Source organism: Myxocyprinus asiaticus, chromosome 24 (assembly GCF_019703515.2).
Source record: "Myxocyprinus asiaticus isolate MX2 ecotype Aquarium Trade chromosome 24, UBuf_Myxa_2, whole genome shotgun sequence".
Classification (NCBI taxonomy): domain Eukaryota; kingdom Metazoa; phylum Chordata; class Actinopteri; order Cypriniformes; family Catostomidae; genus Myxocyprinus; species Myxocyprinus asiaticus.
This window is the reverse complement of record NC_059367.1, coordinates 1,375,001-1,396,553: the sequence shown is the minus strand read 5'-3', so window position 1 is coordinate 1,396,553 and position 21,553 is coordinate 1,375,001. Positions and strand designations below refer to the sequence as shown.

Genomic DNA, 21,553 nt, shown 5'->3' with positions numbered 1-21,553 from the left:
AGTTCCTATGATGCCATAGGAGATCTTTAAGTTCCTATGATGCCATTGGATATATTTAAGTTACTACAATGCAATAAAAGATCTTTAAGTTCCTATGATGCCATAGGAGATCTTTAAGTTCCTATGATGCCATTGGATATATTTAAGTTACTACAATGCAATAAAAGATCTTTAAGTTCCTATGATGCCATAGGAGATCTTTAAGTTCCTATGATGCCATTGGATATATTTAAGTTACTACAATGCAATAAAAGATCTTTAAGTTCCTATGATGCCATAGGAGATCTTTAAGTTCCTATGATGCCATTGGATATATTTAAGTTACTACAATACCATAAAAGATCTTTAAGTTCCTATGATGCCATAGGAGATCTTTAAGTTCCTATGATGCCATAAGAGATCTTTAAGTTCCTTCAATGCCATAGGAGATCTTTAAGTTTCTATGATGCCATAAGAGATCTTTAAGTTCCTATGATGCCATAAGAGATCTTTAAGTTCCTATGATGCCATTGGATATATTTAAGTTACTACAATGCCATAAAAGATCTTTAAGTTTCTATGATGCCATAGGAGATCTTTAAGTTCCTTCGATGCCATAGGAGATCTTTAAGTTCCTATGATGTCATAAGAGATCTTTAAGTTCCTATGATGCCATAAGAGATCTTTAAGTTCCTTCGATGCCATAGGAGATCTTTAAGTTTCTATGATGCCATAAGAGATCTTTAAGTTCCTATGATGCCATAGGAGATCTTTAAGTTCCTATGATGCCATTGGATATATTTAAGTTACTACAATGCCATAAAAGATCTATAAGTTTCTATGATGCCATAGGAGATCTTTAAGTTCCTATGATGCCATTGGATATATTTAAGTTACTACAATGCCATAAAAGATCTTTAAGTTTCTATGATGCCATAGGAGATCTTTAAGTTCCTTCGATGCCATAGGAGATCTTTAAGTTTCTATGATGCCATAAGAGATCTTTAAGTTCCTATGATGCCATTGGATATATTTAAGTTACTACAATGCCATAAAAGATCTTTAAGTTTCTATGATGCCATAGGAGATCTTTAAGTTCCTTCGATGCCATAGGAGATCTTTAAGTTCCTATGATGCCATAGGAGATCTTTAAGTTCCTATGATGCCATTGGATATATTTAAGTTACTACAATGCCATAAAAGATCTTTAAGTTTCTATGATGCCATAGGAGATCTTTAAGTTCCTTCGATGCCATAGGAGATCTTTAAGTTCCTATGATGCCATAAGAGATCTTTAAGTTCCTATGATGCCATTGGATATATTTAAGTTACTACAATGCCATAAAAGATCTTTAAGTTTCTATGATGCCATAAGAGATCTTTAAGTTCCTATGATGCCATAAGAGATCTTTAAGTTCCTATGATGCCATTGGATATATTTAAGTTACTACAATGCCATAAAAGATCTTTAAGTTTCTATGATGCCATAGGAGATCTTTAAGTTCCTTCAATGCCATAGGAGATCTTTAAGTTTATATAATGCCATAAGAGATCTTTAAGTTCCTATGATGCCATAGGAGATCTTTAAGTTCCTATGATGCCATTGGATATATTTAAGTTACTACAATGCAATAAAAGATCTTTAAGTTCCTATGATGCCATAGGAGATCTTTAAGTTCCTATGATGCCATTGGATATATTTAAGTTACTACAATACCATAAAAGATCTTTAAGTTCCTATGATGCCATAGGAGATCTTTAAGTTCCTATGATGCCATAAGAGATCTTTAAGTTCCATCGATGCCATAGGAGATCTTTAAGTTTCTATGATGCCATAAGAGACCTTTAAGTTCCTATGATGCCATAAGAGATCTTTAAGTTCCTATGATGCCATTGGATATATTTAAGTTACTACAATGCCATAAAAGATCTTTAAGTTTCTATGATGCCATAGGAGATCTTTAAGTTCCTTCGATGCCATAGGAGATCTTTAAGTTTCTATGATGCCATAAGAGATCTTTAAGTTCCTATGATGCCATTGGATATATTTAAGTTACTACAATGCCATAAAAGATCTTTAAGTTTCTATGATGCCATAGGAGATCTTTAAGTTCCTTCGATGCCATAGGAGATCTTTAAGTTCCTATGATGCCATAGGAGATCTTTAAGTTCCTATGATGCCATTGGATATATTTAAGTTACTACAATGCCATAAAAGATCTTTAAGTTCCTTCGATGCCATAGGAGGTCTTTAAGTTTCTATGATGCCATAAGAGATCTTTAAGTTCCTATGATGCCATAAGAGATCTTTAAGTTCCTATGATGCCATAAGAGATCTTTAAGTTCCTATGATGCCATTGGATATATTTAAGTTACTACAATGCCATAAAAGATCTTTAAGTTCCTATGATGCCATAAGAGATCTTTAAGTTCCTATGATGCCATTGGATATATTTAAGTTACTACAATGCCATAAAAGATCTTTAAGTTTCTATGATGCCATAGGAGATCTTTAAGTTCCTTCAATGCCATAGGAGATCTTTAAGTTTATATAATGCCATAAGAGATCTTTAAGTTCCTATGATGCCATAGGAGATCTTTAAGTTCCTATGATGCCATTGGATATATTTAAGTTACTACAATGCAATAAAAGATCTTTAAGTTCCTATGATGCCATAGGAGATCTTTAAGTTCCTATGATGCCATTGGATATATTTAAGTTACTACAATGCAATAAAAGATCTTTAAGTTCCTATGATGCCATAGGAGATCTTTAAGTTCCTATGATGCCATTGGATATATTTAAGTTACTACAATGCAATAAAAGATCTTTAAGTTCCTATGATGCCATAGGAGATCTTTAAGTTCCTATGATGCCATTGGATATATTTAAGTTACTACAATGCAATAAAAGATCTTTAAGTTCCTATGATGCCATAGGAGATCTTTAAGTTCCTATGATGCCATTGGATATATTTAAGTTACTACAATACCATAAAAGATCTTTAAGTTCCTATGATGCCATAGGAGATCTTTAAGTTCCTATGATGCCATAAGAGATCTTTAAGTTCCTTCAATGCCATAGGAGATCTTTAAGTTTCTATGATGCCATAAGAGATCTTTAAGTTCCTATGATGCCATAAGAGATCTTTAAGTTCCTATGATGCCATTGGATATATTTAAGTTACTACAATGCCATAAAAGATCTTTAAGTTTCTATGATGCCATAGGAGATCTTTAAGTTCCTTCGATGCCATAGGAGATCTTTAAGTTCCTATGATGTCATAAGAGATCTTTAAGTTCCTATGATGCCATAAGAGATCTTTAAGTTCCTTCGATGCCATAGGAGATCTTTAAGTTTCTATGATGCCATAAGAGATCTTTAAGTTCCTATGATGCCATAGGAGATCTTTAAGTTCCTATGATGCCATTGGATATATTTAAGTTACTACAATGCCATAAAAGATCTATAAGTTTCTATGATGCCATAGGAGATCTTTAAGTTCCTTCGATGCCATAGGAGATCTTTAAGTTCCTATGATGCCATTGGATATATTTAAGTTACTACAATGCCATAAAAGATCTTTAAGTTCCTTCGATGCCATAGGAGGTCTTTAAGTTTCTATGATGCCATAAGAGATCTTTAAGTTCCTATGATGCCATAAGAGATCTTTAAGTTCCTATGATGCCATAAGAGATCTTTAAGTTCCTATGATGCCATTGGATATATTTAAGTTACTACAATGCCATAAAAGATCTTTAAGTTTCTATGATGCCATAAGAGATCTTTAAGTTCCTATGATGCCATAAGAGATCTTTAAGTTCCTATGATGCCATTGGATATATTTAAGTTACTACAATGCCATAAAAGATCTTTAAGTTTCTATGATGCCATAGGAGATCTTTAAGTTCCTTCAATGCCATAGGAGATCTTTAAGTTTATATAATGCCATAAGAGATCTTTAAGTTCCTATGATGCCATAGGAGATCTTTAAGTTCCTATGATGCCATTGGATATATTTAAGTTACTACAATACCATAAAATATCTTTAAGTTCCTATGATGCCATAGGAGATCTTTAAGTTCCTATGATGCCATAAGAGATCTTTAAGTTCCTTCGATGCCATAGGAGATCTTTAAGTTTCTATGATGCCATAAGAGATCTTTAAGTTCCTATGATGCCATAAGAGATCTTTAAGTTCCTATGATGCCATTGGATATATTTAAGTTACTACAATGCCATAAAAGATCTTTAAGTTTCTATGATGCCATAGGAGATCTTTAAGTTCCTTCGATGCCATAGGAGATCTTTAAGTTCCTATGATGTCATAAGAGATCTTTAAGTTCCTATGATGCCATTGGATATATTTAAGTTACTACAATGCCATAAAAGATCTTTAAGTTTCTATGATGCCATAGGAGATCTTTAAGTTCCTTCGATGCCATAAGAGATCTTTAAGTTTCTATGATGCCATAAGAGATCTTTAAGTTCCTATGATGCCATAAGAGATCTTTAAGTTCCTTCGATGCCATAGGAGATCTTTAAGTTCCTATGATGCCATAAGAGATCTTTAGGTTTCTATGATGCCATAAGAGATCTTTAAGTTCCTATGATGTCATAAGAGATCTTTAAGTTCCTATGATGCCATTGGATATATTTAAGTTACTAAAATGCCATAAAAGATCTTTAAGTTTCTATGATGCCATAGGAGATCTTTAAGTTCCTTCGATGCCATAGGAGATCTTTAAGTTCCTTTGATTTCATAGGAGATCTTTAAGTTTCTATAATGCCATAGGAGATCTTTAAGTTTCTATGATGCCATAAAAGATCTTTAAGTTTCTATGATGCCATAAGAGATCTTTAAGTTTCTATGATGCCATAAGAGATCTTTAAGTTCCTATGATGTCATAAGAGATCTTTAAGTTCCTTCGATGCCATAGGAGATCTTTAAGTTTCTATGATGCCATAAGAGATCTTTAAGTTCCTATGATGCCATAGGAGATCTTTAAGTTCCTATGATGCCATTGGATATATTTAAGTTACTACAATGCCATAAAAGATCTATAAGTTTCTATGATGCCATAGGAGATCTTTAAGTTCCTTCGATGCCATAGGAGATCTTTAAGTTCCTATGATGCCATAGGAGATCTTTAAGTTCCTATGATGCCATTGGATATATTTAAGTTACTACAATGCCATAAAAGATCTTTAAGTTCCTTCGATGCCATAGGAGGTCTTTAAGTTTCTATGATGCCATAAGAGATCTTTAAGTTCCTATGATGCCATAAGAGATCTTTAAGTTCCTATGATGCCATAAGAGATCTTTAAGTTCCTATGATGCCATTGGATATATTTAAGTTACTACAATGCCATAAAAGATCTTTAAGTTTCTATGATGCCATAAGAGATCTTTAAGTTCCTATGATGCCATAAGAGATCTTTAAGTTCCTATGATGCCATTGGATATATTTAAGTTACTACAATGCCATAAAAGATCTTTAAGTTTCTATGATGCCATAGGAGATCTTTAAGTTCCTTCAATGCCATAGGAGATCTTTAAGTTTATATAATGCCATAAGAGATCTTTAAGTTCCTATGATGCCATAGGAGATCTTTAAGTTCCTATGATGCCATTGGATATATTTAAGTTACTACAATACCATAAAATATCTTTAAGTTCCTATGATGCCATAGGAGATCTTTAAGTTCCTATGATGCCATAAGAGATCTTTAAGTTCCTTCGATGCCATAGGAGATCTTTAAGTTTCTATGATGCCATAAGAGATCTTTAAGTTCCTATGATGCCATAAGAGATCTTTAAGTTCCTATGATGCCATTGGATATATTTAAGTTACTACAATGCCATAAAAGATCTTTAAGTTTCTATGATGCCATAGGAGATCTTTAAGTTCCTTCGATGCCATAGGAGATCTTTAAGTTCCTATGATGTCATAAGAGATCTTTAAGTTCCTATGATGCCATTGGATATATTTAAGTTACTACAATGCCATAAAAGATCTTTAAGTTTCTATGATGCCATAGGAGATCTTTAAGTTCCTTCGATGCCATAAGAGATCTTTAAGTTTCTATGATGCCATAAGAGATCTTTAAGTTCCTATGATGCCATAAGAGATCTTTAAGTTCCTTCGATGCCATAGGAGATCTTTAAGTTCCTATGATGCCATAAGAGATCTTTAGGTTTCTATGATGCCATAAGAGATCTTTAAGTTCCTATGATGTCATAAGAGATCTTTAAGTTCCTATGATGCCATTGGATATATTTAAGTTACTAAAATGCCATAAAAGATCTTTAAGTTTCTATGATGCCATAGGAGATCTTTAAGTTCCTTCGATGCCATAGGAGATCTTTAAGTTCCTTTGATTTCATAGGAGATCTTTAAGTTTCTATAATGCCATAGGAGATCTTTAAGTTTCTATGATGCCATAAAAGATCTTTAAGTTTCTATGATGCCATAAGAGATCTTTAAGTTTCTATGATGCCATAAGAGATCTTTAAGTTCCTATGATGTCATAAGAGATCTTTAAGTTCCTATGATGCCATTGGATATATTTAAGTTACTACAATGCCATAAAAGATCTTTAAGTTTCTATGATGCCATAGGAGATCTTTAAGTTCCTTCGATGCCATAGGAGATCTTTAAGTTCCTTCGATTTCATAGGAGATCTTTAAGTTTCTATAATGCCATACGAGATCTTTAAGTTTCTATAATGCCATAAAAGATCTTTAAGTTCCTATGATGCCATTGGATATATTTAAGTTACTACAATGCCATAAAAGATCTTTAAGTTTCTATGATGCCATAGGAGATCTTTAAGTTTCTATAATGCCATAGGAGATCTTTAAGTCAAATCAAATCAAATCACTTTATTGTCACACAGCCATATACACAAGTGCAATGGTGTGTGAAATTCTTGGGTGCAGTTCCGATCAACATAGCAGTCGTGACAGTGATGAGACATACGCCAATCTACAATAAACATCAAATTAACACAACACAATTTAAACATCTGTTATACATAATTAAACTCGACTTAAAACATCAAATTAACACAGCACAATTTAAACATCTGTTATACATAATTACACAACTTAAAACATCAAATTAACACAACACAATTTAAACATCTGTTATACACAATTACACTCAACAATATACAATAATAACATACATTGCACAGTATACAATATGCTGTTTTTGTTTTTTGTTTTTTTTTGTTTTGTTTTTTACTATATAGATACTATATAGATACACATTATTCAATAAAAATTAAAATATATATGAAAAAAGTATATATATAGAATGTACAGTATTGTACTGTATTGACATTCAGGCTGTCGGTTGATAGTCAGTTGTTAAGAGAGACATAATATAATGACAGTAATATAATTTATGACAGTCCGGTGTGAGATAAAAGAGTAATAAAGTGCAGGGATGATGTATTTTGATCGTGGGAGATCAAGAGTTCAGAAGTCTGATTGCTTGGGGGAAGAAGCTATCATGGAGTCGGCTGGTGCGTGTCCTGATGCTGCGATACCGCCTACCTGATGGTAGCAGTGAGAACAGCCCATGGCTCGGGTGGCTGGAGTCTCTGATGATCCTCCGAGCTTTTTTCACACACCGCCTTGTATATATTTCCTGGAGGGAGGGAAGCTCACCTCCGATGATGTGTTTGGCAGTTCGCACCACCCTTTGCAGTGCTTTGCGGTTGTGGGCAGTGCTATTGCCGTACCAGGCGGAGATGCAGCCAGTCAGGATGCTCTCCACAGTGCAGGTGTAGAACCGTGTGAGGATGTGGCGGTTCATTCCAAACTTCCTCAGCCGTCTCAGGAAGAAAAGGCGCTGATGAGCCTTCTTCACAACGACTTCAGTGTGGACGGACCATGTGAGTTCCTCAGTGATGTGGACACCCAGGAACTTGAAGCTGCTGACTCTCTCCACTGGTGCCCCATTGATGGTGATGGGACTGTGTTCTCTGTCTTTTCTTCTGAAGTCCACCACAAGCTCCTTTGTCTTACTGACGTTGAGGGAGAGGTTGTGCTCCTGACACCAGTGTGTCAGAGTGTGCACCTCCTCTCTGTAGGCTGTTTCATCATTGTCAGTGATCAGACCTACCACCGTCGTGTCATCAGCAAACTTAATGATGGCATTGGAGTTATGTGTTGCCACACAGTCATGTGTGTACAGGGAATACAGTAGTGGGCTGAGAACACAGCCCTGCGGGGCTCCAGTGTTGAGGGTCAGTGATGAGGAGATGTTGCTGCCTATTCTAACCACCTGGCGTCTGCTTGACAGGAAGTCCAGGATCCAGCTGCACAGCGAGCTGTTTAAGCCCAGAGCCCGGAGTTTCTCATCTAGCTTGGAGGGCACTATGGTGTTGAATGCTGAGCTGTAGTCTACAAACAGCATTCTCACATAAGTGTTCTTTTTTTCCAGGTGGGAGAGAGCAGTGTGTATTGTAGATGCAATGGCATCATCAGTGGAGCGGTTGTTACGGTAAGCAAACTGCAGCGGGTCAAGATTGAGTGGTAATACAGAGCAGATGTAATCTCTGATTAGTCTCTCAAAACATTTGCTGATGATGGGGGTCAGAGCAACAGGACGCCAGTCATTTAAACAAGTTATTTTCGATTGTTTTGGAACAGGCACAATGGTGGATGTTTTAAAGCATGTGGGGACTACAGACAAAGAGAGGGAGAGGTTGAAAATGTCCGTAAAAACACCAGCCAGCTGGTTCGCGCACGCTCTGATGACGCGGCCCGGAATGCCGTCTGGACCCGCGGCTTTGCGGATATTCACCCGTCGGAATGATCGGGTTACATCCGCTACAGAGACGGAGAGTGAACTAACCTCTGTAGCTTCGGCCGTGAGAGCTCTCTCCGCGAGGGCGGTGTTATTTCCCTCGAAACGAGCATAAAAAGTATTTAGCTCATCTGGGAGAGAGGCAGCGGTGTTCATGGCGGAGTTTTTATTCCCTTTAAAGTCCGTGATGATGTTAATTCCCTGCCACATGCTTCTAGAGTTGGTGGTGTTAAACTGTCCCTCAATCTTACTCCTGTACTGGCGTTTTGCTGTTTTGATAGTTTTTCGGAGGGCATAACTGGCTTGTTTATGCTCCTCCGCGTTCCCGGAATTAAAAGCGGAGGTCCGCACATTAAGTGCTGCGCGAACATCGCTGTTGATCCACGGCTTCTGATTCGGATAGATTCGCACAGTTCTGGTCGGAATCACTTCCTCTACACACGTTCTGATGAAGCACATTACGCTATCAGCGTAAAGCTCGATGTCGTCATCAGAGGCGGACCGGAACATCTCCCAGTCCGTGCGATCAAAACAGTCTTGTAGCGTAGAGTCTGATTGGTCCGACCAGCACTGGATCGTTCTGAGGGTGGGTGCTTCCTGTTTCAGTTTCTGCCTGTAAGCGGGCAGAAGCAGAATGGAAGAGTGGTCCGATTTTCCAAATGGTGGGCGGGGGAGGGATTTGTAGCCATCCCGGAACGGAGAGTAGCAATGGTCCAAAACCCGGTCCCCTCGTGTGTTGAAACTAATGTGCTGGTGATATTTTGGTGCGACTGATTTTAAACTGGCTTTATTAAAGTCCCCGGTCACAATGAACGCGGCCTCAGGGTGCGCGGTTTCCTGCTCACTTATACTCCCATACAGTTCCTTGAGTGCCTGGTCTGTGTCGGCTTGTGGGGGGATGTACACAGCAGTGATAATGACCGCTGTGAATTCCCTCGGTAGCCAGAATGGTCGACACAGAAGCATAAGAAATTCCAGATCAGGAGAACAGAAAGACTTGATAGAATGTATGTTCCTCTGATCGCACCAGGATTTGTTGATCATAAAACATACACCACCTCCTCTAGTTTTACCTGAGAGGTCTTTCGCTCTGTCCGCTCGGAGCATGGAAAACCCCGCGGGTTCAATGGCTGAGTCTGGAATCTCCGCAGACATCCAAGTTTCCGTAAGGCAGATAACGCAGCAGTCCCTCGTCTCTCGTTGGAAAGAGATCCGCGCTTTCAGCTCGCAGAGCTTGTTATCCAGAGACTGAACATTTGCCAGTAGAATAGTGGGTAGCGGGGGTCGATTTGCGCGGCGTCTTACTCTGATGAGAACGCCGGCTCTGTTTCCCCTTTTCCTCCTGCGTTTCCGCGGCCGTGCTGCCCAGACAAAGGGCTCCGCTTGCGTGTTTGTAAACAGCGGGTCGGCATTGAGGAATGTGAAGTCCGGTTTACGGTGTGAGATCGCTGAGCCAATGTCCAAAAGTGTTTGTCTGTCGTAGACAATAAGGCAGGCAACATCCAAGACAAGAAACATAAGAATTGTAAACAAAACAAACAAACCATTGCTAAGTTGTGTCGGAGCTCGCAACGCAGCAGCCATACTCGGCGCCATCTTGAGTCCAATGGACTCAAGATAAGTTTCTATAATGCCATAAGAGTTTCTATATAAGAGTATATAAGTTTCTATAATGCCATAAGAGATCTTTAAGTTCCTTCAATGCCATAGGAGATCTTTAAGTTTATATAATGCCATAAGAGATCTTTAAGTTCCTATGATGCCATAGGAGATCTTTAAGTTCCTATGATGCCATTGGATATATTTAAGTTACTACAATGCAATAAAAGATCTTTAAGTTCCTATGATGCCATAGGAGATCTTTAAGTTCCTATGATGCCATTGGATATATTTAAGTTACTACAATGCAATAAAAGATCTTTAAGTTCCTATGATGCCATAGGAGATCTTTAAGTTCCTATGATGCCATTGGATATATTTAAGTTACTACAATGCAATAAAAGATCTTTAAGTTCCTATGATGCTATAGGAGATCTTTAAGTTCCTATGATGCCATTGGATATATTTAAGTTACTACAATGCAATAAAAGATCTTTAAGTTCCTATGATGCCATAGGAGATCTTTAAGTTCCTATGATGCCATTGGATATATTTAAGTTACTACAATACCATAAAAGATCTTTAAGTTCCTATGATGCCATAGGAGATCTTTAAGTTCCTATGATGCCATAAGAGATCTTTAAGTTCCTATGATGCCATAAGAGATCTTTAAGTTCCTATGATGCCATTGGATATATTTAAGTTACTACAATGCAATAAAAGATCTTTAAGTTCCTATGATGCCATAGGAGATCTTTAAGTTCCTATGATGCCATTGGATATATTTAAGTTACTACAATACCATAAAAGATCTTTAAGTTCCTTCAATGCCATAGGAGATCTTTAAGTTTCTATGATGCCATAAGAGATCTTTAAGTTCCTATGATGCCATAAGAGATCTTTAAGTTCCTATGATGCCATTGGATATATTTAAGTTACTACAATGCCATAAAAGATCTTTAAGTTTCTATGATGCCATAGGAGATCTTTAAGTTCCTTCGATGCCATAGGAGATCTTTAAGTTCCTATGATGTCATAAGAGATCTTTAAGTTCCTATGATGCCATAAGAGATCTTTAAGTTCCTTCGATGCCATAGGAGATCTTTAAGTTTCTATGATGCCATAAGAGATCTTTAAGTTCCTATGATGCCATAAGAGATCTTTAAGTTCCTATGATGCCATTGGATATATTTAAGTTACTACAATGCCATAAAAGATCTTTAAGTTTCTATGATGCCATAGGAGATCTTTAAGTTCCTTCAATGCCATAGGAGATCTTTAAGTTTATATAATGCCATAAGAGATCTTTAAGTTCCTATGATGCCATAGGAGATCTTTAAGTTCCTATGATGCCATTGGATATATTTAAGTTACTACAATACCATAAAATATCTTTAAGTTCCTATGATGCCATAGGAGATCTTTAAGTTCCTATGATGCCATAAGAGATCTTTAAGTTCCTTCGATGCCATAGGAGATCTTTAAGTTTCTATGATGCCATAAGAGATCTTTAAGTTCCTATGATGCCATAAGAGATCTTTAAGTTCCTATGATGCCATTGGATATATTTAAGTTACTACAATGCCATAAAAGATCTTTGAGTTTTATGATGCCATAGGAGATCTTTAAGTTCCTTCGATGCCATAGGAGATCTTTAAGTTCCTATGATGTCATAAGAGATCTTTAAGTTCCTATGATGCCATTGGATATATTTAAGTTACTACAATGCCATAAAAGATCTTTAAGTTTCTATGATGCCATAGGAGATCTTTAAGTTCCTTCGATGCCATAAGAGATCTTTAAGTTTCTATGATGCCATAAGAGATCTTTAAGTTCCTATGATGCCATAAGAGATCTTTAAGTTCCTTCGATGCCATAGGAGATCTTTAAGTTCCTATGATGCCATAAGAGATCTTTAAGTTTCTATGATGCCATAAGAGATCTTTAAGTTCCTATGATGTCATAAGAGATCTTTAAGTTCCTATGATGCCATTGGATATATTTAAGTTACTAAAATGCCATAAAAGATCTTTAAGTTTCTATGATGCCATAGGAGATCTTTAAGTTCCTTCGATGCCATAGGAGATCTTTAAGTTCCTTTGATTTCATAGGAGATCTTTAAGTTTCTATAATGCCATAGGAGATCTTTAAGTTTCTATGATGCCATAAAAGATCTTTAAGTTTCTATGATGCCATAAGAGATCTTTAAGTTTCTATGATGCCATAAGAGATCTTTAAGTTCCTATGATGTCATAAGAGATCTTTAAGTTCCTATGATGCCATTGGATATATTTAAGTTACTACAATGCCATAAAAGATCTTTAAGTTTCTATGATGCCATAGGAGATCTTTAAGTTCCTTCGATGCCATAGGAGATCTTTAAGTTCCTTCGATTTCATAGGAGATCTTTAAGTTTCTATAATGCCATAGGAGATCTTTAAGTTTCTATAATGCCATAAAAGATCTTTAAGTTCCTATGATGCCATTGGATATATTTAAGTTACTACAATGCCATAAAAGATCTTTAAGTTTCTATGATGCCATAGGAGATCTTTAAGTTTCTATAATGCCATAGGAGATCTTTAAGTTTCTATAATGCCATAAGAGATCTTTAAGTTCCTTCGATGCCATAGGGGATCTTTAAGTTTCTATCATCCCATAGGATATTTTTAAGTTTCTATGATGCCATAAGAGATCTTTAAGTTCCTATGAGGCCATTGGAAATATTTAAGTCCATATGATGCCAAAAGAGATCTTTAAGTTTATATGATGCCAATTAAATGATTGGGTGGTTTACAAGGACATTCTTTTAGGTTACAAATAGGTAATTACAAGGGTATTATGCTATAAATGTGGTTTATGAGGACATTTCTAGTGTCCCCATAATTCAAATGGCTTAAAAAACATATTAAACAATGTTTTATTGAAAATGTAAAAATGCAGAAAGTTTTTTTGAGGGTTAGGTTTAGAGGTAGGGTTAGGGTTAGGGGATAGAATCTATAGTTTGTACAGTATAAAAATCATTATGTCTATGGAGAGTCCTCACAATGATAGCTGTACCAACATGTGTGTGTGTGTGTGTGTGTGTGTAAGTGCTCTCATCAGAGCTGAATGACACATCACTTCAACAGCTCTGTAATCAGCAGTATTATATTACAGACAGCTGAAATAAAATGTGACCAATCAAGTGACTTCACATCATCACATTAATGCTGCAATTTTTGTGAGTGTCTGAATTGTGAACGATTGTTTAGTTGAAAGTGTCGGGTGTTTTTATCAATTACAGAGATTTGGCTCCACGTGATATTTCTGGTACCTCTGATCCATTCACCAGAATCATCTACAACAACATCAGCGCTGAGACATCGGTGAGAGAATGTGTCTTCATCCAGAAGACAATGTGTAATAAATAAATCTAGATTTGTGTGTGCAGCAGTAGAATAGTGTTAAAGTTTGAGGTAAGCTTTCCTGTTTAATAAATTTGCCAGAACATCCACATCTCCAGCTGTTCACTCTCAAATTGCATACGTCACCTAATGCATGACTTAAGCCTCAGCAATGACATATAAAAAAACAGAAGTCTTTGCTGGCCCTGAGATTTCGCAACTGCGTTAATGTCATAATATCAGGCTGTTGAGTTTTATCAGTGTGTGTTTGTGTCAGATCATAAAGAAGACACGTTTTCCGCACTGGGATGAGACTCTGGAGTTGTGCTTGGATGATGGTGAGAATGACGAAGGAGGAACCATCATGGTGGAGGTCTGGGACTGGGACATGGTGGGCAAGAACGACTTTCTGGGGAAGGTGAGTTGACAGTCACTCGATTTTAAAACATATATTTTGCCTGTCGCTCACTCCATCTTTGAAATGGCAATGTCACTTTGTAATGATTAATAAAAAAGTTCACACAAAAATGTATTCCCTCATGTTGTTCCAAACTTATGACTTTCTTTCTTCCTTGGAACACAGAAGGAGATGTTAGGCAAAATGTTCTGATGTCTCACATCTCGAACAGCTCCTTTTGTGTTCCACGAAAGAAAGAAAGTCATATGGGTTTGGAACGGAGAACCGTGCTGGCGTAACGTCTGTAGTGACGGGATGACTCACGATTGGTCACCTGCTCGGTAAGTCCATTCTTATCCTGAGTTTGCAGCACCATAGTGTAAAAATAGAACCGTAACTGTGCCAACAAGCCCGGATAGCTACAGAACGGCACGGTTCCGCAACAAGAACCGTTTGGCCTCATGGTGGAAAAGCACTTAATGTCTCTTGTATGAAAAGTTGCTTTCAGCAGTATAGAATGAGAATGTTTCAATACATCTGTTACTTTTCATTTGTGCAAAACACACTTTTGAGTGGCCTGATGAACTCATTTCAGATCAGAGTGACTCTCAAGAATGAATTTATTTTCATAAGCCAACATTTCCGTAATAAAGCTCAATTTGTCATGTAATGTCAGAGGCTGTCTGAATCAGTATATCATGGGCAAAAATGTGAGGACTTGCAAAAGTGTGGATTAACGTATTACTAGGAAAGTGATGACTTAATTACTAGTATTGAGAGTTTTGCTCACTGGTGGCGAGTGTTTGACAGATGAATTTCTCCAGATGCTGCCTAGCGGTTTGTGAAATGCATTTGCATCCTAAGATATTTACAGAAGCAAACACATCTTGTGCTGTTTCTACAGCGATGTGCAGTTAATTCAGCTTCCCTTATGAACGTAAACGCCTCCATTCACTGAATGATCTCACTGTATTTCTAATGACAAGTGATGGGAATCGTAAGGAATTTAATGACTGTGGTTCCTTAACGGTTCCAGTAACGATTCCAGTAATTATTTTAGTACTTCTGAGGAAGAATTATTTGAAAATGATCTTCAAATGGGGGTGGAATCTCCAAAAGAGGCTGGGGATACTCCAAAAAGGGGCATCACTTCCACTTACTGTTAAGCTTAGGGAAAGAGTTAGGTGAGGTGTTCGCTATATCTTTCATGGCGGTTTGGAGCTCCCGATCCTTTTTTGGAGCACTGCCTGCAGATATATTCTTCTCGAAAATTCACGCAGGGGAACCATTAATGGAACTGAAAGTCATGCAGAGCATACGATTCCAGTATTTTGTAAAAAATGGAACTGGTTCTGAACAAGAACCCTACTAATGACTCAGTAGGTTAGAGGATTTTATTTTGTCTTTCTGTGGACATTAAAGCTGAAGTGTCATTTTTTAGATTTCTTGAATACCAGTTTAATATTCAGAGCCATTCACAGATTGACTTCCTGAAGAGTGTAAACACTGTGCCCAACAAAACAACATTGGCTCAACCAATAGCGTGAGTTTGGGGTGGGACTATCTGTCTGTCTGACCAATGGCAGAAAGGGGGTGTGTTTGGGGAAACTGTTTTCCATTTGTTGACGCTAGTTGTCAGAAACTCACACAGCAGCTTTTATGTCAAACATTCATGCCTTACTACATGCTGAATATGAGTGTTTAATCATTTATTTAGGTGGAATTCCCGCTGTCATGTCTGCACAGAACTCCAGAAGTGCAGGGCTGGTTTCGTCTGATGCCACTGAGAAACACAGAAGACGACGCCGGGTTTGTTTTTGTGTAATAAGCTATAGTTTAGGGTCAAATTTGTCCCCAAAAGTGAGCTAAATCTGGCTGATTGTGGGATGTATTCATTTGGAAAAAACATTCCATACATTAATTAAATTTGTTTGCCTTTTGTAATTGTAATTAGCTTTATATAACAACAATAGAAGTCTATGGTATGTCCCCATTTAGATAACTTGTTTTAACTAATGAATGATACCTCAAATCATGCGTCTCTTTCTCTCTGTTTCTCAGGGGTAAACTGGGTGCTTTACGTCTGAAGGTGCGTCTGGCAGAGGAGAGAATTCTTCCATCTGTTTACTATCAGCCTCTGATCGATCTGCTTGTGGAGGCGGTCATCACGCCTTCAGAGGTGACAACACTGATCACACACATACTTGCAAGATCTCATCTGCTATTAGCTGCAAGAAAAACTCTTTTCTTGAAAAACAAAGAATATAACAGCCTAACGCCATAGGAGAACCTCTTTAGAAAAACATCTTTGTACTGGTGCTTGACAGAATTTCAGACCTTCCTCCAGACTGTGATATCTGTTTCACTGGTATCTGTGAGGTGTACTGTTTTTATGAACCTGTAATGCAACATCGAGAACTTGTAATGCATCCGCTTTCTATTTTTATCGCGATTAAACTGCCGCGCATTTTACAGCACACACCCATTTTCTCCTCTGTGCTACACGGATCGATCTCAAAGCACCGCTTATCAAGAACAACCATAACAGCAAACAATTGTGTGAGGGATTCACATCTATCTCAAACCACGCCGCTCAGGAACAACCAACAACAACAAACAATTGCGGTAAGTCGTGGCATCCGCTCATGTTATTGCTTCCTGCACTGCATGCTCCATGTTTAATATAGCTTATTCCATCAATAGTGAGGGATACACATGTGATAAATGTAAGGAATTAGTCACGCTGACAGAGAAGGTTAATGAGTTAGATACATGCATCCGAACGCTAGTGGAGGTCAGTAAGAAAGAGAAGTTGGTAGATACTGTTTCGGATGCAGGTAGTACAGCGAGCAACTCACACACTTTGGTTTCGGCTGTGGTGCCCCCACGGCAGGGCGTTTGGGTGATGTCTCAGCAGCATACTCGCTTAGTAAAGCGACACTACTCTCCCGCTCCTGTTAGGGTTTCCAATCGATTCTCCCCACTCAGCGATGCACTCACTGAGAATCATGTTGAAAAAGCCATTGTTATTGGTGATTCTATTGTAAGGAATGTGGAAACAGAGACTCCAGCCACCACTGTTAAATGCATTTCGGGGGCTCTGGCGGATAGAATCAAATTTACAAGTGCTGGCTCATGCTAAACGTAGATTTTCTAATATTGTTATTCATGTCGGCATTAAAGATGTCCGGCTTCGCCAGACGGAGATCACTAAAGATAATTTTAAAGAGGTGTGTGAACTTGCAAAAACGATGTCAGACACTGTAATATGCTCTGGCCCCCTCCCTGCTCATCGAGTTTATAGTAGATTAGTATCACTGAATGGCTGGATGTCTGAGTGGTGTCCGGAGAATAGCATAGGATATATAGGTAATTGGAAGAGTTTTTGGGGTAGACCTGACCTGCTAAAGAGAGATAGACTCCATCCCTCCAGGGAAGATGCCGCTCTCCTCTCTAGTAATTTAGCTCATGGTCTTAATAGTGATAGTATTTGACTAACTGGGGTCCAGGTCAGGAAGCAGACAAACTGGTTCATCTGAATGTCTGTTAGCTGCCTTGAGATGTCACACAGGTCACATAAACTACAACACATAGAGACTGTGTCACCTAGATATCATATAGAGTTTGTGTCTGTTCCCTGAGCTACAAAAACATACCCCCCACTAAATCATCTTGAAAACATTTGATTAAGGTCAAACTTGAAAAAACTAATTGAAGATAAACATCAGATAAAGGTAGGGCTACTAAACATTAGATCTCTTTCAACCAAAGCAATAATTGTAAATGAAATTATTACAGATCATTGTTTGGATGTGCTCTCTTTGACTGAAACCTGGCTTAAACTGGATGAATATACACTGGCGGCCAAACGTTTGGAATAATGTACAGAGTTTGCTGTTTCGGAAGGAAATTGGTACTTTAATTCAGCTGAAGTGGCATTCAACTGATCACAAAGTATAGTCAGGACATTACTGATGTAAAAAACAGCACCATCACTGTTTGAAAAAAGTCATTTTTGATCAAATCTAGACAAGCAACCATCACTCCAACACCTTATCCTTGAGTAATCATGCTAAATTGATCATTTGGTACTAGAAAATCACTTGCCATTATATCAAACACAGTTGAAAGATATTTGGTTCATTAAATGAAGCTTAACGTTGTCTTTGTGTTTGTTTTTGAGTTGCCACAGTATGCAATAGACTGGCATGTCTTAAGGTCAATATTAGGTCAAAAATGGCCAAAAAGAAACAGCTTTCTCTAGAAACTCATCATTCAGTCATTGTTTTGAGGAATGAAGGCTATTCAATGCTTGAAATTGCCAAAAAACTGAAGATTTCATTCAAAGGTGTACACTACAGTCTTCAAAGACAAAGGACAACTGGCTCTAACAAGGACAGAAAGAGATGTGGAAGACCAGATGTACAACTAAACAAGAGGATAAGTACATCAGAGTCTCTAGTTTGAGAAATAGACGCCTCACATGTCCTCAGCTGACAGCTTCATTGAATTCTACCCGCTCAACACCAGTTTCATGTACAACAGTAAAGAGAAGACTCAGGGGTGCAGGCCTTATGGGAAGAATTGCAAAGAAAAAGCCACTTTTGAAACAGAAAAACAAAAAGAAAAGGTTAGAGTGGGCAAAGAAACACAGACATTGGACAACAGATAATTGGAAAAGAGTGTTATGGATCTTAACCCCATTGAGCTTTTGTGGGATCAGCTAGACTGTAAGGTGCGTGAGAAGTGCCCGACAAGACAGTCACATCTATGGCAAGTGCTACAGGAAGTGTGGGGTGAAATGTCACCTGAGTATCTGGACAAACTGACAGCTAGAATAACAAGGATCTACAAAGCTGTCATCGCTGCACATGGAGGATTTTTGGATAAGAACTCTTTGAAGGAGTTTAAGAAGTTCTGAACATTTTTGTCAAATTGTAATAGTAATTTAGCACATTATTAATGTCCTGACTATACATTGTGATCAGTTGAATGCCACTTTGGTGAATTAAAATACCAATTTCCTTCCATAAGAGCAAAATCTGTACATTATTCCAAACTTTTGGCCACCTGTGTGTGTGTTTAAATGAATCTACTCCCCCAGGTTATTGTTATAAACATGAGCCTCGTCTGAAGGGTCGAGGAGGAGGTGTTGCTGCAATTTACATTGAAGTTTTTGGTGTTACTCAGGGGACAGGATATAAGTTTAAGTCTTTTGAACTAATAATGCTTAATGTGACACCGTCAGATATAAATAAAAAAAAAACTCTGTCCTCTTTTACCTTGCTACAGTATATAGATCACCCAGAATTTGCGAATTTAGTAGTTACTGTAGATAGAGCTTTAATTGTTGGTGAATTCAGCATTCACATAGATAATGAAAATGACACATTGGGATTAGCATTTATCGATATTCTCAACTCTCTTTGTGTCAGACAAAATGTGACAGGACCAACTCATCACCATAATCATACGCTAGATTTAATTCTATCATATGGAGTTGATGTTGATAATATAGAAATTCTGCCGCAGTGCAATGACATCTCAGATCATTACCTCGTCTCTTGTTTGCTGTGATCAGCTAATGTCATTCAATCTACACCACGCTATCGTTCAGGTAGAACTATTCTTTCAACCACTAAAGATAGCTTCACTAATAATCTGCCAGATCTATCTCATACACTCAGTAAACCCCAAAGCCTAGAAGAACTTGATGTAATAACATAAAGTATAAACACAGTCATCTCTAGCACTCTTGATAGTGTCGCCCCCCTTCGATTAAAGAAAATTTAAGAAAAAAATCCCCGCACCATGGTACAATGAACACACTCATGCTCTCAAGTGAGCAGCTCGGAAAATGGAGCCCCAGTGGAAGAATACAAAATTAGAGATATTTCATGGTGCATGAAAGATAGTGTCTGTAGATACAGACAGGCACTAAAAGCTGCCAGGTCAGCATATTTTAGCAAACTCATAGAAAATAACCACAACAATCCTAGGTGTTTATTCAGTACTGTGGCTAAATTGGTTAGGAATAAAACCTCGACTTATCGACCAGATATTCCATTGCAGCACAATAGTAATGACTTCATTAATTTCTTTACTGATAAAATTAAAATAATCAGAAATAAAATTAGAACTATGCAATCGTCTGTCACAGCACCTCAGAAAACAGTGTCTTATAATTTTCCTCACGTGCAACTTCAATCCTTCGCTGTCATAGTTCATGAAGAGCTAACAAAACTTATCGAAACATCAAAAGCCACAACATGTATGTTAGACCCAATACCAACTAAGAGGTATTCCCTGTAATCTCAGAACCTCTTCTTAATATTATTAACTCCCCACTATCCTTAGGAAATGTCCCAAAAAACTTTAAAATGGCAGTTATCAAACCGCTTATTAAGACGCCACAGCTTGATCTTAGAGAATTGGCTAATTATAGACCGATTTAAAATATCCCGTTTATGTCAAAAATACTAGAAAAGGTAGTGTCCTTACAACTATGTTCATTTCTACAGAGAAATAGTATATATAAACAATTTCAGTCAGGATTTAGGCCCCACCACAGTACAGAGAATTCACTTATCAGAGTTACAAATAACTTGCTCCTATCATCTGATCATGGCTGCATTTCTCTTCTAGTGCTTTTAGATCTTAGTGCTGCCTTCGACACCATAGATCACAACATTCTCTTGAATAGACTAGAGAATTATGATGGCATTTGTGGACTTGCATTAGCATGGTTTAGGTCCTGTTTAGCAGGTTCTGTTTAGCAGAACGTTACCACTTTGTCTATGTAAATAAGGAATTGTCAAATCAAATAAAAGTTAAGTATGGAGTGCCACAAGGATCAGTTTTAGGGCCTCTGCTTTTTATCAGGAATCATGGAATAAGTTTCCACTGTTATGCCGATGATACCCTACTTAATATTTCTTCGAAACCCTATGAAATTTCACAATTCTCCAAATTAGCAGAGTGTATCAATGAAATGAAAGATTGGATGGCCAGAAATTTCCTTCTATTCAATTTCAGAGGTACTAATTATTGGACCAAAAACCTCTAAAAACAAGCCGCTAAAATATAATTTGACTCTCGATGGATGTACTGTTACATCGTCTTCTACAGCAAAGAACTTAGGTGTTATATTTGATACCAATCTGTCCTTTGAAAATCAAATTCCCATTGAACAGCATTCTTCCACCTCAGAAATATTGCTAAGTTACAACACAAGCTCTCTGATGCTGATGCCGAAAAAATAATTAATGCGTTCATGATCTCAAGACTAGATTATTGTAATGCATTACTGGGAGGATGTCCAGCAAGATCAATAAATAAATTTCAACTGGTTCAAAATGCAGCTGCCAGA

At 37.5% G+C, this 21,553-nt stretch overlaps 2 protein-coding genes across 4 annotated transcripts in view; one reads left to right on the top strand and one right to left on the bottom strand.

Annotated features, from left to right (window-relative positions):
- LOC127414591 (fatty acid binding protein 1-B.1-like) overlaps positions 1-21,553 on the bottom strand; it is a 932,240-nt gene that overhangs the window by 707,887 nt on the left and 202,800 nt on the right. The window lies entirely within an intron of this gene.
- LOC127414551 (rasGAP-activating-like protein 1) overlaps positions 1-21,553 on the top strand; it is an 80,653-nt gene that overhangs the window by 22,724 nt on the left and 36,376 nt on the right. The window contains exons 6-9 of the mRNA XM_051652657.1: positions 13,688-13,769; positions 14,065-14,205; positions 15,902-15,993; positions 16,246-16,363. Of these exons, the coding sequence (XP_051508617.1) occupies positions 13,688-13,769; positions 14,065-14,205; positions 15,902-15,993; positions 16,246-16,363 (433 nt within the window). The remainder of the gene's footprint in view (positions 1-13,687; positions 13,770-14,064; positions 14,206-15,901; positions 15,994-16,245; positions 16,364-21,553) is intronic.